A 14615-nucleotide genomic window follows, 5' to 3' on the forward strand; every position below is an offset into this window, starting at 1 on the left:
ATTAGTACAAAAGATAGATGTAAAAACAAAAAAGCAAATGATGATGATAATGGAAACAGCCCCCCCCCCCCCCCCCCCCCTCTTTCCCCTTAAAGATGCAAATTGGGGTTTTTTTTTTCTTTTGTTTTGTTTTTCTTTTTTATTTTTTGGTAAAGAGTCAACAAAGATATTTTTATACTGAAGATGGGATGGACCCAATCCATACACATGGCTTGACTTACTAATGTGTTTGTTTTTTGTTTTTTTAATAAATCAGATTTTGAAATCAAAATAAGTTGCATCGACTTTAGCAAAACTCTTGTTTTTTAGCAAAACTTGTCTCTGTCTCCCTCAATAAATTATTCAAAGATTAAAAGATTCTAATTCCAGATTAAAATTCGAAGTAATAAGGATAAAAATGTAAGATAGTAAATAAAGGGGATAAAGCCAGTCTTAGCAATAGAGAAGAATTCGTTCTCAAAAGATCAAGAGTGGAATCTTGCTGTCATATTTCAATAGCATTTAATATATAAAAGTAGACTTCATTACATGAACGAAAAGTACGATTTTTTTCAATTTTCTAATTTTGAGTTTTTTTTTATCTGTCTTTATTGTTAAAAATATCATAATCTTATTTTTAAGATTCGAAATTTGTTTCAACTCCAATTGTCACTATTCAATCTTCAATTTTTGGCATTACTGTCTATGAATTGGTTTAAAATAAATGAGATAAAATTACCAATTTTATTTAAATAGTGAAAAGAAAAGGCAAAATTATTTATTATTATTAATTATTTAATAGATACTAACAAAAAGACATTTTCAAAACTATTTGTTGATTGTTTAATAAATACTCAAAAATAAGTATTTGGCATAAAATTATGGTAAAAATACAAATCTTGAAGTATAAGAAATAAATTGAAACAGCAAGAATAAAATTACATTATTTCAAAACTATTAAACCAAAACTAAAAATAGGTTTTAAAACGTCAAACCAAATAAAAATAGTAAGAGCAGAGCCACAACCTGTACCCCAAAAAGGTACTTTTGCCTTGAAAAAGTTCAGTAAAAACACATCACATCAAAGAGGGAGTCAGTAGAACGTCTTATGCAGGTATTAATAACGAATGGAAAAAAGAAATGCATTTTCAAATCATCTAAGAAATAAAGTGAACAAAAAAAAAAGGGACAATTCTGGCCATCAATGGCCCTTCATTTGGCTAGACTTCCCTATCACAATCAAAGCTCTCTCCATACACAGATGCCCCAAATTTTTAACACAAGAAAACCAAGTCTTGTCGGATCCATTCACATTTTAAAAAAACTCAGACTTTTGCCTCTCATTGTTCAGATTCGATTTGATATGCCAACAACTATTGATTATTTTAATACATATATACATATAGAAGGGACAAGTAATCCAATTATTGTGTTTAAGATTAGTGAGAAAAAAAGGAAAGGAACAGGAGAGGTTATTAAAAGCCTAAACTCCAAACTTGTGTCCACAGCATGATTTTGACTCACAAACAACACTTTATTGGGGTATTAAGACAGAGAAACAATGAAATCACCGACATTATCACTATCTTAACAACTTGCAGATTCCAGATTGATCACAAAACTCCATTTGGATAAGTGCTCTCTACTCTAACATTAACTTTCTTTCTCCATCTTGTGAAGAAGACAGATGGAGTGTTCTGATTCATCAATTTCAACCCCAACCATAGACATATATTGAGAAAATAACATTAACTTTCTGTAAAAAGGCATTTGATTTACTGGATGAAACAACCTTTACAACAAAGAAAAGAAAACTATGAGAAACAATAAACATCTAACAAAAAGAACCCTAAGGGTTATACTGAAAACGAGGAGCCTACAAGCCCTGAGACAAAAAGAATGACTTATTCTATACCTACAAATCCTGTTCTCCAATCTATATTTCTGTTGTGTTAATCTCATTTCTGCCGATAGATTTTCTCGGTTAACCTCAGTGAGATTAGGACTGGTAACTGAAGTTTTGAGGACATGGGTTTCCTGCCTCCACACAACTAGTTAACTATCTACTTACAGTTGTTCCTCCCTTTTTGGAGGCAATGTATACCTTAGAAATAATGCCTTTCCAGAAATCCTGCATTGCAGAACATGCAGCAGGGAATTCACAGCTTTTAACCTGTCCAATGAAAAACAAATTGAAGGCAAAGGATGATGATTGTTTACCAGAGAACACCCCAAAAATGGACAAGAATCAGTTGTATTTATCATCTCCCAAATGAAATCCACTCAGAGTTGCATCTAAGTTACAAGGTATTGAATCGCTAGAAACTAAATAAATCGGGTTGCAATTGAATAGGATGTGACTATTTGATTATAGACATTACCTCATCGTAGCATGTCAAAAAGCTTCCATCGTATTTCCACTCAATTCTCTTTTTACAAGCTTCAAGGTTTCAACAATCTATAATAGAAAAGAAAATACAAAGTATAATTTATAGGTAAATTTAAGGCATAAGTTAATATATATTTTTCTCCAAGCACACACAAAACGCAAGATAACTAACTATCCACAAAAGTTAGATAACCAAAAAATCACTGAAGAAGAAAGAATAGTGTATTAATCACCGAGAACCCCAAAAATTATTGTGGTGATGTAATTAACGTTTGTTATCTTCAAATTATAGGAGATACATAATAACAACGAAATTTCAAAAGGTTAGATATCAAGCTGACAGCGATGGTTAATAGACCCCCTGGATCCTCAACAAATGAAAGGCGTGGATGAAATCTAGCAATCCAGATGATCAATTGCTGTGCAATTAGGATAAATATCGGATTTCAGGGTTAAAGATTCAAAATGAATTTTGGTTGTCAACCTTTCAACAGGTCTGTACAAAGATGAAATCATTTTAGAGAAAATATAAATCTCAATGAAATAGAGCCAAAAGATTAATCTATAGCGCATTGTCACCAACTCAATTAAATACAAGCCCTCCATTCAATCAAAAAGGTGAAAGATTTTCAAATTGTATCTCTGTGCTCACCCAAAGATGAAAAGCTTTTAATAGGAGTAGATAGAAAAGGGTCATGTGGCAATTAAAAAGGTAGTTTGTAAGAAGTTGGTTGGAGACTAGTTGTCTTAACTAGAGGAATCAGATGCATGCGGGAGAGACTTGAGAGAGAAAGAGTTCAACTTCTTGATCCACTTGGATTGAAACTCAAGTAATTTTCAATATATCCCCACATGTGATTGTCAAAAATTTTACTATCCGCTTCCTATCAAATTTTCATGGTATAACTCCGATATTCAAGGAGATGAACAAAACGGTTCTCAAAGCATGTATTCCCCATTCAAGTAATGAACTGAATATTCTCAAATCACGAAAAGTAAACTTAACATTTTCAGTAAAAAAAAACAGTAGTTTGTGATTTGAGACTATTCTTCTCTCTCTTAACAGGAGAAATTAGTGAGAATTAACACAGGTGTACTCAAGAATAAAGAAAGCAACTAAAAATTAAAGGAAAAGCAACTTACTCCAGGATAATGTTTCAATATTGGTGAATAATGATCAAGAGCAATATACATCTTTTCAAGAAGTCTTAAAAGAGCATCAACCTCATCCCCCAAAAGATCGACCTGAATCAGAAATGCAAATTAATAGCTGTGAGCTCATAAGTTATACCAGACAGTGAGAGAATAACAAGAGAACAAATACCGTATCCGGAGAAAACGATAATCCAACACGTAGATTATAAATTCTATCTACTGAACCACAAAATGTAGAATTTCACAATGGCTTACTAATTATGACGCTTCTTCTAGATGTCTTTCAAGCAACCAATCATTTCGATGTTCCTTGTTGAGGAACTATTAAGCAAACTTTAACTTAATTGACAAACATGCATTCTTTTTCTGTTAGTTAATTGTTAACTTCAAACTTCTACATCAAAATAATAATAGATTATTACAACTCTTGGATATATGTTAGAACACAAATCATTTCTGAGAAAATGGGTTTCAAACATAAAATCAATAGGTTGACTGCCATAGTTAATCAAATGGCAATACTCCTCTAAATTCTAAAGAACGTAAGAACCAGAAAATCGTTGTCAAAAAGTATACATAAATCATCCATCCCCTTGGCGGCATGGGCAACTTCCAAAAGAGAGAATTCAATATCACAAAATAGAACTAACAAATTGATTCGCTTGGAAAATTTGCTTTAGTACCTCAGCTTCAGCCTTTTGGAGGTCAGAACACCTCTTCTCAAGCCTCTGCTTGTAGATCAAACGATCCCTTTTCACCATAGAAGCATCCTGGATAAGTGACTTTGTCTCAGAACCCAATCTCTTCAACCTGAAAACAAAGCTACATATGAATGCTTTTGGAGCATAAATTATAGCACATGGACATTTAAATCAAAAAAATAAACATGACTAATTACGAAAAGTCAGAACAGGGACTAGTAATTTTTATTCATTTACAAGGCAAAACAAGAGGTTTAAGCATCCCATTAAATGGATAATTAAACAGAGGTCGTAGGGGAACGACAGAAACTAGGGGCAGAAAGAAAGCATATAGGGATCTGTTTGGCCCACTCACACACATGTTCACAAAGAAAGAATATTGATCGTTTGATCTGAAAACAAGAAATGAGCTTCTTGACAAGTTTTTTTTGTTTAATCAAAAAATGGAGTAAAAAGAGCCGTGAAATGTCATTTGGTTTGATTAAAACATAGAATCAATCTCATTACCAGTGTTTATAATATTGTAGCTAAGGTTTTGGCCAATCGTCTAAGAAGTGTTCTGCCATCAACAAATTTCGACAAATTTTGTGTCTCAAGTCCGTTTGTAATTGGGAGGAAAATTCTTGATCAAGCTCTAGCTACCGAAGCCATAGAGGATTACAGACATAAGAAGAAAGAAAATTGATTTTAAAAAGTCCTATAATCATGTGGATCGAACTTTTTTGGACAATGTCCTGGTTAAGAAAGAGTTCAAATGGAAAATGTGGACAAGAAGTTTCACGTGTATAAGCTACTATTTTTCCATCAATAATAGTCTCAGGGGTAAGATAAAGTCGAAAGGTCCTAGAAAAAGTGACTCTTTGCCCCCTTTCTCTTCTTGTTAGTGATGGTTGTGATATGAACCAACCAAGCATCAAATTATTAATTAGATTTTATTTAATAATTTTGATGTAATTTTAGTATTTCCAATTTTTACCCTTTTTAATAATATTCAAGTAGGGTTAATTTAATCTTTTTACAATACACTGGGGGGAGGGGTTGAAGAAGGTGCATGATGCAGCGGACTAAGGTATTAAGCCAAATCCATGACCAATGAAGAAGGTGCATGATGCAGCAGACTAAGGTATTAAGCCAAATCCATGACCAAACAAGAGAATCCATCCCTAAAGATGAGGAAAACTCTCCAAGAATTAATTCCTAGGTAGGTTGCTACCATGGATTGAACCCATGACCTCTTAGTTAGTTATTGAGACAATGTCTCCTTTTTTACCACTAGACCAACCTATGATGATTTCCAACTAAATAAAATGTTGTCTATAACTTAATTACAAAAGGTACCAAAGCCTAAGAAGAAACTTGAAACCTCACTAGAGACCAAACTTCTCTGGGTCACTCTCCACATCACGAAACACTCTATTGTTCCTCTCTCCCTAAAGGTCCCACAATATCATACACACCCCAGCCCACAAAAGAAAACGGTCTTTCTTATTGAAAGACGAATGGAGGGGGAACTCCCGATCATCAAGCGAACATACTTTTTCCTCCACAAAGCATGTCTTTCTCATTGTTAGAAGGACAATCTTTGTTGAGGAAAAAATGTGATATGATAACAGGAGAATTGCAATCCACCCATGAAATCAACTGCCATGGTATTTACAGCCCACCTCCCACCTCTGAACTACATGAGCCAGAACCAAGGTAGGATTAGGAGACATGGTATAGCAAAACGATCAACCATAACCATGCCAGATACAAAGAATAAATGGAGTAGAACAATCTACAAAATAACCAATAATCCAAGCTACAGCAATAATACCAGAATAGTACCTTTCATTATTCCTTGAAATGTAGTCAATCACTCTGTGTTCAAAATCATAAACTTCTTTTGATAATTCCTGGACCACAAAAATTACCGTTTCCATCTGCTTCCTATGTTCCTTTTCTTTCTCCTCGAACAATAACTTAGTCTCCTGATTCTCTGACACCGTGGCAACAAGCATTCTTCTATCTTCATCAACCTTTCTAAATTCTGCCATTGCTTGTTCAAGCTTCCGTTTCAATTCACAAGTTTCCACCTTAAGTAATCCAACATTTTGCATGGCCTCTGTCAATTTAAAATTGGTAGTATTTGATTCTTCATGGCTTTTTAAAATCAGTATTTCCTGACTATTGGCCTGATCCTTCAAAGAACCAACCTCTTCATAAGCTAACGCTAGCTTCTCTTTCTCTTCTTTTAATAAAGAGGTTATTTCTTGCACGAGCTTTTCTTTTTCTTTTAATGATGCTCTAGATGATATTAGTTCTGCTTCTAACTTCTTGTTATTAAAAATCTCTATTTCTAATGCCTGTCCACAATGTAACACCTCTTTTTCTATGGACAGTCGAGCACTCATCTCTTCCATATATCGGTTGTGCAAGCTAATCATTTTCTCCTCAGCTTCTTTTAAGGATTCTTGTAAAACCACTCCTAGAAGACCTTGCATAACGATGGATTCCTCATCCAAATGTTCATTTTCAGATGTACTAGCAAGCTCACCTACAAAAGATGCTCCTTCAAAGACAGTTTCATAAATTCCTTGCATGATATCATATCTCATAGCTGACTCCTCAGTGGCACATTTGCTTTCATCCATCATCTCCCTTAAGAAGCATTCGACTATATCCTCACAAATTGAGGCCTCAAATTGAGCCTCCTGCATCTCACATTTAAGTTTTTCAATTGTATTTAAGGACTCGGAAAGTACAAGAGAATGTTGAGACATTTTCTCGGCATGGCTTGAAACTTGAGAGGACAAACACTTAATCTCCTTTTTCTTTTCTCCAAGCAAGTCCTTAAGGTGATGATTTTCTGAAATAAGAGACTCCAGTCTATTCCTCATTGTGCCTAGGTTCTCATCATTAGCATCTGACGACCGTAACTTCTCATTTTCCATAAGAATGTCGTCTAACTTTAGAATAATGTCAGGGATTTTTCTCCTAAGTATGTCAAATTCTCTATCCTTCTTCAACATAGATGACTTCTCTCTTTCCTTCAAAATTTCTCTTTTGAGAGCAAAATTCTCCTCAGTAATTTCATGTACTTGGGATTCGTGATTTCTACTCATTTTTGTCATCTCAGTGTTAAAATGATTGATCAATTCATCTTTGCCCATATGCTTCAGACGAGAAGGGTCCACATTCTCAGGAAGATTTGTCTTGGACATTTCATGCTTGCCATTTCCTTCCCGATGCAAAGTTGGAGTCATATGATTACCTAATAACTTGCGGTGAGAATGATCAGAATCCATGGAACTATAGGAAATCAAATGTCCAACTTCAGGAGATAGTGATTTTAAAATTATATCCAGTTCTTGACGTAAACATGAAATTTCTTTCATCTTTTCGGCTGATATCTTTCTTTCATTACTCAAAATTTTAGCATTTTGGTCCCATAATTTCTCTTCAAACTCCTGTTGGATACTCCAGATATAATTTCTAATCACCAGGCACTCAATATCTGCTAGGTACTCCTGCTCGACTTGCCACTGACCAAGAGATGCTTTTGACAATTGAAGTATACCTTCCAGCTGCTTATAGAAAGTATCTAGGTTATCTTGAAGATCATCAACAATTTTATCGAGGTCAATACATCTCGAAGATGCTTTTTCCTGTAGTAGACCACCCAATCCAAGTCCAACAAACTCAGAGCCTGAATTGATATTTCTAATTGAATTGCATCCTCTTATTCTATCAATTTCTTTCTTTAGTTTGTTGAGGTTTTCCTTAGCTGTGTTCCTTAGGCTGCACATCGATTCTGTCATTCCATCGTGCTCAAAGAATGCACCACGGATGCTGTCATTTCTGTCAAATTCAGTACATTTTGGCTCGCACGACCTCAATGGAAACGCCAAAAACTTTGTATTCTCGGAGTTGGGACCCAAGTGGTAGGACTGTAGTATTTTCTTCAATTCAGACACCTCCAATTCTTTCTGAGTAATTTTCTCATGCGCCTCCTGAGAAATTGCATTTACCATACCCTTGATGACAGAGTCGCTTACCAGTCTTGAAATGGTCAACCGGTCAGTAATGTCTTGCCAACAAGAGTCAAAATCCTCGAGGAAGTCATCACCCAGATTACCATCTTGTTTACCACTTTCGGTAAGCTCCATCCTACCGTTTTCCTCCACAGGCGCATTTGCATCCATATCTTCCTATACTTGCAATGGCATCCTGATGAGGAAGACAATAAAACTCAAGCGTAGTTAAACAAAAATGTAACGAATATGCCCAAAATGGGAAGGAGACGAACCATATCGTAGAACAGCCAGCTTAATCATTACGAAGATGAATGAACATGAAACAAAAATCTACTGTTCTATGAAACCAAGCATCCAGAGGGGAGGAAGGGGGTTCTCAATTCAAAGATGGGGGATACAGAGTAAAATGGTTTCCCCAATCAATATCGGCATAATTTTCAAAACTCCCTTGACAGAATACTTCATTTCTAACTAAGCAAGAGCTCGAGAACTAAAAGGTAGCAACTAAAGTGACAAATTAAACTCCAACCATAAAAGTATCTCGAAGTCAAGCACAGAGAACAACAACTGAAAAAAAAAAAAAAGGAAAAATGAAAACAGCAGAAAAATAAAGAAAACGGATACTTACCGTTGAAGCAGGGCAGAAGTGAAAATAATTAAGGGTGAAGAACTTGAGAAAACCTGAAGAGGACAAGGAAGAGAAGTGTTCCTGGGTCCCCCAGAGGTGAAGAAGTGATAATTAGTGTTTAGGAGGGAAGGCTAAATTAGGGTTTTGCAGAGAAAGAGGAAAGGAATGGAAGAAAGAGGGAAGGAAAACGTTGAGCGGGAGAGGGAAGGTATAAACAAGAACAACCGAGAGGGGACCCCAGAAAAACAGATATTTACACCATTTGCCCCTTCCCAAATCCAAACTGCAATGTAAATTAAATACCTTTTTGTTTTTTCCTATTTCATTTCAGATTCCATTTGTTAAAGTTTTAGAATTTATGAAAAACAAAAACATTAATTATTTAAATTAACTCAAAAAAATATTGATTTTGTTATTTTTTCGAGAGAGGAAAAAGGAATCGGATTGCTGATTTATTTGTATTTATTTATACACATTTTTTATATGTTTCTTTTTTTACCGTTATGAATTGAATTTTTCTTTTTTCTTTTTTCTTTTTTTTATCGGAGGGGTTGAGGACTAAGAAAATTTTATTTTACACAAAAAAAGAAAAGAGAGAGATCAATTATGCTAAGTTTAATTTGAAAAAGGAACGTTGGGTTCATGTGTTGACACGTGTATTGTGCAAGAACTGCTATGGGGGCATTTAGGTCATGTGTCCATCTTAGTTTTAAATTATCTCTCGTTTTTTCATGTTTATTGTTTGTATATGATATCTTAGCATTATGGGTGTAAATGGATTGGGTTGGGAGATATTTTCAACATAACCCATATTTTTGAATTCGTTGGGTTGCTAATCCGAATAGCCCGAATTAAATTTTTAACCCAACCCAACCTATTATGGATTGTTGGATTGTATTATTTTTATTTTACTTTTTTGTTTCTAAATTTGAGTGTTTGTAAATGGAAATCATCAACAGTAAATTGAATATATTTTGCATCAAGTTAAGAAAAAAAAACTATTATAACTTAGTATTGTTTAACTTTTATTAAAAAAAATAAATAATAATGAAATATAATATATATTTATTTATTAATATTAATATTTATTATATTCATTCGGGTTGGGGGTTGATCCGAATTTTTCAACCCTTCATCAACCCAACCCAACACACAAAAAATCAAAAATTTCAACTCAACCCAACTCATATTTTAAACTAACACAATCCAAACCATATAATATATGTTGGGCATTCGGGTTGCTCGGATTATTCTTACAACCCTACTTAGCATATCGTTAAAAATGCAAAACTACCTTATTTTTCACATTTCTTACTTTTAAGGTTTGTTTGTATGTTGTTCCTGTAAAAATTTTATATTATTAACACTCATTTTTCAATTGTTTCTCTTTTGGTTTAAACAATAAAAAAGTAAATAAAGTTTAGACTATTTGATTTTAAAGAGAAGCAATAGAAAAGTGAAATTGCGTAATTGCGAAGCAATAATAATCGTCATGATTACTTTAATCCTTCCCTTAATTTATTTTGTCTCGTTAATTTTGTCCTCATTCGCAATTATATCCAATTAATTAGTGGTTACAAAACCTTTGGGTCCCAATTAAAAAAGTTAAAAATAAAAAAGGTTTGTCCATACAAAGTAGACCATGATTGATGTGAGTTTAAGACAATTTTTTATGTATAAATATTATATATATATATATATATATATATATATATATATATATATATATATATATTGCTCTCATACACCACTAAAATCCTTAATTAAAAAATTGGTATATGGGTTTTCTTGGCAATGGGGAATATATGATTTTTTATTTTTGAAACTCAACTTTAATACAAAACAGTACGACTTTGTCATTAGTTGTCTTCCATTGAAGTGAAAAAAATGACATGACATTTTTTTTATTAGAAAAAAAAATGTTAGGGTATATCTCTAACCTATTCAATAATTTAAAAAAAAAATCCAATAAAACGAACACACAAAATTAAAATTTCTTATTACATTAAACACAAATTTGAAAGTTAAATATAGTTAGATTGTTTAATTTTTAGGGGAACGATGCATGGCTTAAAAGTAAAAGACTTACTAAACTATATTTAAATTTAAAAAAAAAATTATTAGTATTATTGAAAGTTTGTAGATCAAATAGCCCACCAAGAGCATGTATGGCAAAGGCCCAATTATAAATGTACAAAACTTGTGGGCTAGGCCCAGTTTCTTTTTCTTTTTCTTTTTCTTTTTCTTTTTTTTTTCTTCAATTATGGAATCAAAAAAGTATTTTCAAATAAAGTACTTATTTTTGGAAGTCAACGTCTCGTGATGAGAGAATTAGAAGAAAATGATATTTGCAGAAAAATTAAAGGCCTCTTCTACTAGATGCAGATAATGAGAGTGCAATTTTTTATTTTGAAAAGGAAAGAATTGATGACTGAGATATCATATCTCATGTCTTTTATTATATTGCAAAGTCATTTTCATGTCGTAACCTAAGAAAAGAAGAAGATATTTTTGATAAAATAGAGTATTATAATCAAAATTAAAGAGGGGTGATTTAATTAGTAGTTGGGCAGCAAGCTACTCACTAACTCTATTACAGCCTTCTAGAATGAATGGAAATCAATTCAAAACTTATACAAATAAATTGAATAACAATGAATGGTTTTTAGTTTGTTGGTTGCAAGTAGAGAATGACATGTGGTTATTGCAACACCACAAACTTAGCCACAAGGAGGTTTTGTAGTTTTGTATTTCAAACAAATTAAACCTACAAAATACCATCCTTTTTATTCAACTATTTAAATGTAAAATAATCAAACCATCCTTATAGATAGTTTTATCCAAAGCTATTTGTATGATTTATAAATATATATATATATATATATATATATATTTTTTAAAATTATTTTAAATTTGGATTAAAATTTTTTGAAGTCAGTTGCCCAAAACACGTGTAATTAAAAGTATTCTTAAAAACTTGAAAATTCTAAAATACTTAAAAGACTAAAAAACTTGAATGAAAAATGAACTTCAAATGATTAAATATAAAGTTTATTAAATCTACATAGACAATTAACATAACAACTAAGACAGTGCAGTTCAAGTAAGTTTAGTTGAATGGTATATATTCAGATACGACTTTGGTATGAGTTTTGGTAAAGAAAGGTTGATGTGATGTGACAATAAAGGAGGAGTTCAATAATGTAACCCAATACAATAAATACATTAACTGAATAACCACTTTTTCTCATTATTTATTCTTCTATTTAATTACTTCTCATGGCATTTAATATAAATTGGTGTCACCGCATCAATTCACTTCACCCTATCTTTTCCACTTGGAGTATATGTATGATGTTTCTTTTTTAGCAATTCATCAACACATATTACGAAAGTCCTCTATCCATTTATTATTTCCTACAAATATTTTTATTTTAGTCGGAGAACATAAAGACTAACCTACAAATCTATAATTTCACAAAAATATATAACAAAGTTGGGAATTTAAGCTCTAGAAAGCAAAAGTGGGGTAGGATACATAAATCCATGACACGTATTTTCAATTTGAATTTGTCTACCGTGTGGATGAGAAACTTGAGTTGGCAACAACCTGTGTTTTTCTTTTCATCAACATTACAATTTGTAACCGATAGATTTACGGACAGATTTTCAAGACCTATATCAAAGCTTATAGGTAGCTCAATGAACTCTGGAGGGGGAAGATCTAATAAAAAATTTTAGAAAGTCTTTTGTCCAGTTTAAAATAGTAAAAATGAGCTCAAAAGACACATGACAGAACTTAGAATGAGCTTAGACGACCTAATAAAAGTCTAGATCAGAGAGATTAGATCATAAATGAATACAAAACGAGTCTAAAAAACCCTATAGGGAGCTAAGAGGCTCTATAAAAAATTTTAGAATGAGCTCATAGAACGTACGAAAAACTGAGTGATATGAATATAAAGAACAATCCAGAAGAAAGAGTTAAATCCTAAATCTTCTAAAAGAATACGTAGCGTGCATCTAAAGTTTTCCAAAAAGTTTACATGCATGATTATCAAAACTCATAAGTTGTTGATACTATAGCTCCCTGTCCCAAAAATAAACTTGTCAAATACCATTCAAAATTTAACCATTAAAAGCAGACCACTTGGACTGTTGAAAGTTTGAATGGCGAAATTAATACTCAAAAGTTGAGATGGGAGCTGTCAGGTAGAAGGATAAGAAAAGGGTAGGCTTATTTTGTTTAGAAATTAGGATGTCATCATTTCCAAATTTATTGGCACAGCACATTCCACATATCTCAAAATTTTCATCAACCATCGTTTCATTTCTAGAAAACTTCTAGTCATTCTATGAATTTACACCTTTCACGCTATATATCAATAAGGTTTCAATGTTCTTGGACCCTACTCCATCAATGGATACTTATCATTTCCCTATACAAACTTAAAAATAACGAACACATTTGATCACCACACAATCATTCATCTTCAAAAACCAAATAAAAACCAACTCGAAATTCAAAGTGTACATATACCTCTCCAATCCTCCACTTTGTCTTCTTCATCACTCTCTCTGTTTTGTATAATAGAATTTGTTCTTTTGGTACCTGAAAATGTCGCACCCAATAAACCAGGCCAACGAGAACAGCCCCTATGGAGAGCTAACAAGGGAAGAATTCTACAAGAAACACAATGTTACTCACCATGAAAGCTTCATCCTCAATGCACAGAAGATGAAGATCTTCACTCAATCTTGGCGGCCTGATTCTGACACAAAGCTCAAAGGGGTTGTAGCCATGGTCCATGGCTACACCTGTGACAGTGGCTGGATATTCGAGCTCACTGGCGTCGCCATAGCAAAACTTGGGTTCCTCGTTTGCTCCCTCGACCTTCAAGGCCATGGTCGCTCCGAGGGAGCCCCTGGTTCAATCCCAGATATCGAACTCCTCGTCCACGATTGTACACTGTTCTTCGACTCTATTCGAGAACAGCATCCAAACCTCCCTGCTTTTCTCTACGGGGAATCCCTAGGGGGTGCAATTTCAATCCTGATTTCCTTGAAGCAAGAGGGGGTTTGGAACGGAATAGTGTTAAACGGTTTCATGTGTGGAATATCAGGGAAATTTAAACCGATTTGGCCATTGGAGAAGCTTCTTCCAATAGCAGCGTCTTTAGCGCCGTCATTACGGTTGGTGATATCGAAGCCAGTAGCGAGCAAATCATACAAAGAGGAATGGAAGAGGAGATTGGTAGCGAGGAACCCTAATCGGCGATTTTCGGGAAAGCCGCCGATGGCAACAGCATTGGAGTTCCTTCGAGTGTGTGAGTACATAAAGAGGAACTGCCATGAAATCAGGGTTCCAATGCTGATGGTTCATGGGGAAGACGACGTGGTTTGCGACAGCTGGTCGGCGAGATATGTGTTCGAAGCGGCGGAGAGTGAGGACAAGACGTTGAAGGTATATCCCGGAATGTGGCATCAGTTGATCGGAGAGGCGAAGGAGGATGTGGAGATTGTTTATGGCACTATTTTGAACTGGTTAGTGGATAAGGCAGACAAAGCTAACAACAGCAACAACAACGCCGCCAAAGATAAAATAAAATAAAATGTCAAAGGCAAAGACAAAGGCAAAGGCAAAGGGATGGGTTCTGAATTTCATTTTCTTTTTCTTTCTTTAAGGGCTCCGTTGTGAATTATGATGTAATAAACGATACGTTCTTTTTCTTCTTTCATAAATGAAA

The 14615-nt window shown here is 33.8% G+C and overlaps 2 protein-coding genes across 2 annotated transcripts; one reads left to right on the top strand and one right to left on the bottom strand.

The window, feature by feature from the left end:
* Positions 1-1688: 1688 nt before the first annotated feature.
* On the bottom strand, positions 1689-9139 carry LOC103484312 (WPP domain-associated protein). The gene is made up of 6 exons (XM_008441328.3): positions 8869-9139; positions 6052-8433; positions 4207-4333; positions 3512-3613; positions 2361-2437; positions 1689-2152 (listed from the first exon to the last, which is right to left on the bottom strand). Exons 2-5 carry the CDS (start codon positions 8406-8408, stop codon positions 2375-2377), a joined length of 2649 nt encoding a protein of 882 aa, XP_008439550.1. The 5' UTR covers positions 8409-8433; positions 8869-9139; the 3' UTR covers positions 1689-2152; positions 2361-2374.
* Positions 9140-13486: 4347 nt separating this feature from the next.
* Positions 13487-14566, top strand: LOC103485302 (caffeoylshikimate esterase-like). Its single transcript, XM_008442853.2, has 2 exons — positions 13487-14412; positions 14554-14566. Exons 1-2 carry the CDS (start codon positions 13487-13489, stop codon positions 14564-14566), a joined length of 939 nt encoding a protein of 312 aa, XP_008441075.2.
* Positions 14567-14615: the final 49 nt, after the last annotated feature.

The sequence above is a fragment of the Cucumis melo genome, chromosome 8 (assembly GCF_025177605.1).
Source record: "Cucumis melo cultivar AY chromosome 8, USDA_Cmelo_AY_1.0, whole genome shotgun sequence".
Lineage (NCBI taxonomy): Eukaryota > Viridiplantae > Streptophyta > Magnoliopsida > Cucurbitales > Cucurbitaceae > Cucumis > Cucumis melo.

What these genes read in the sequence shown, in the direction of transcription:
- LOC103485302 (XM_008442853.2), top strand. Translation starts at nt 13,487, where the DNA reads ATGTCGCACCCAATAAACCAGGCCAACGAGAACAGCCCCTATGGAGAG.
- LOC103484312 (XM_008441328.3), bottom strand. Translation starts at nt 8,408, where the DNA reads ATGGATGCAAATGCGCCTGTGGAGGAAAACGGTAGGATGGAGCTTACC. An exon ending in ATTTCAAGGAATAATGAAAG is followed by an intron (nt 4,334 to 6,051) that starts GTACTATTCTGG and finishes CTTTGTTTTCAG; the next exon opens with GTTGAAGAGATTGGGTTCTG. An exon ending in TCCAAAAGGCTGAAGCTGAG is followed by an intron (nt 3,614 to 4,206) that starts GTACTAAAGCAA and finishes TTTCTGATTCAG; the next exon opens with GTCGATCTTTTGGGGGATGA.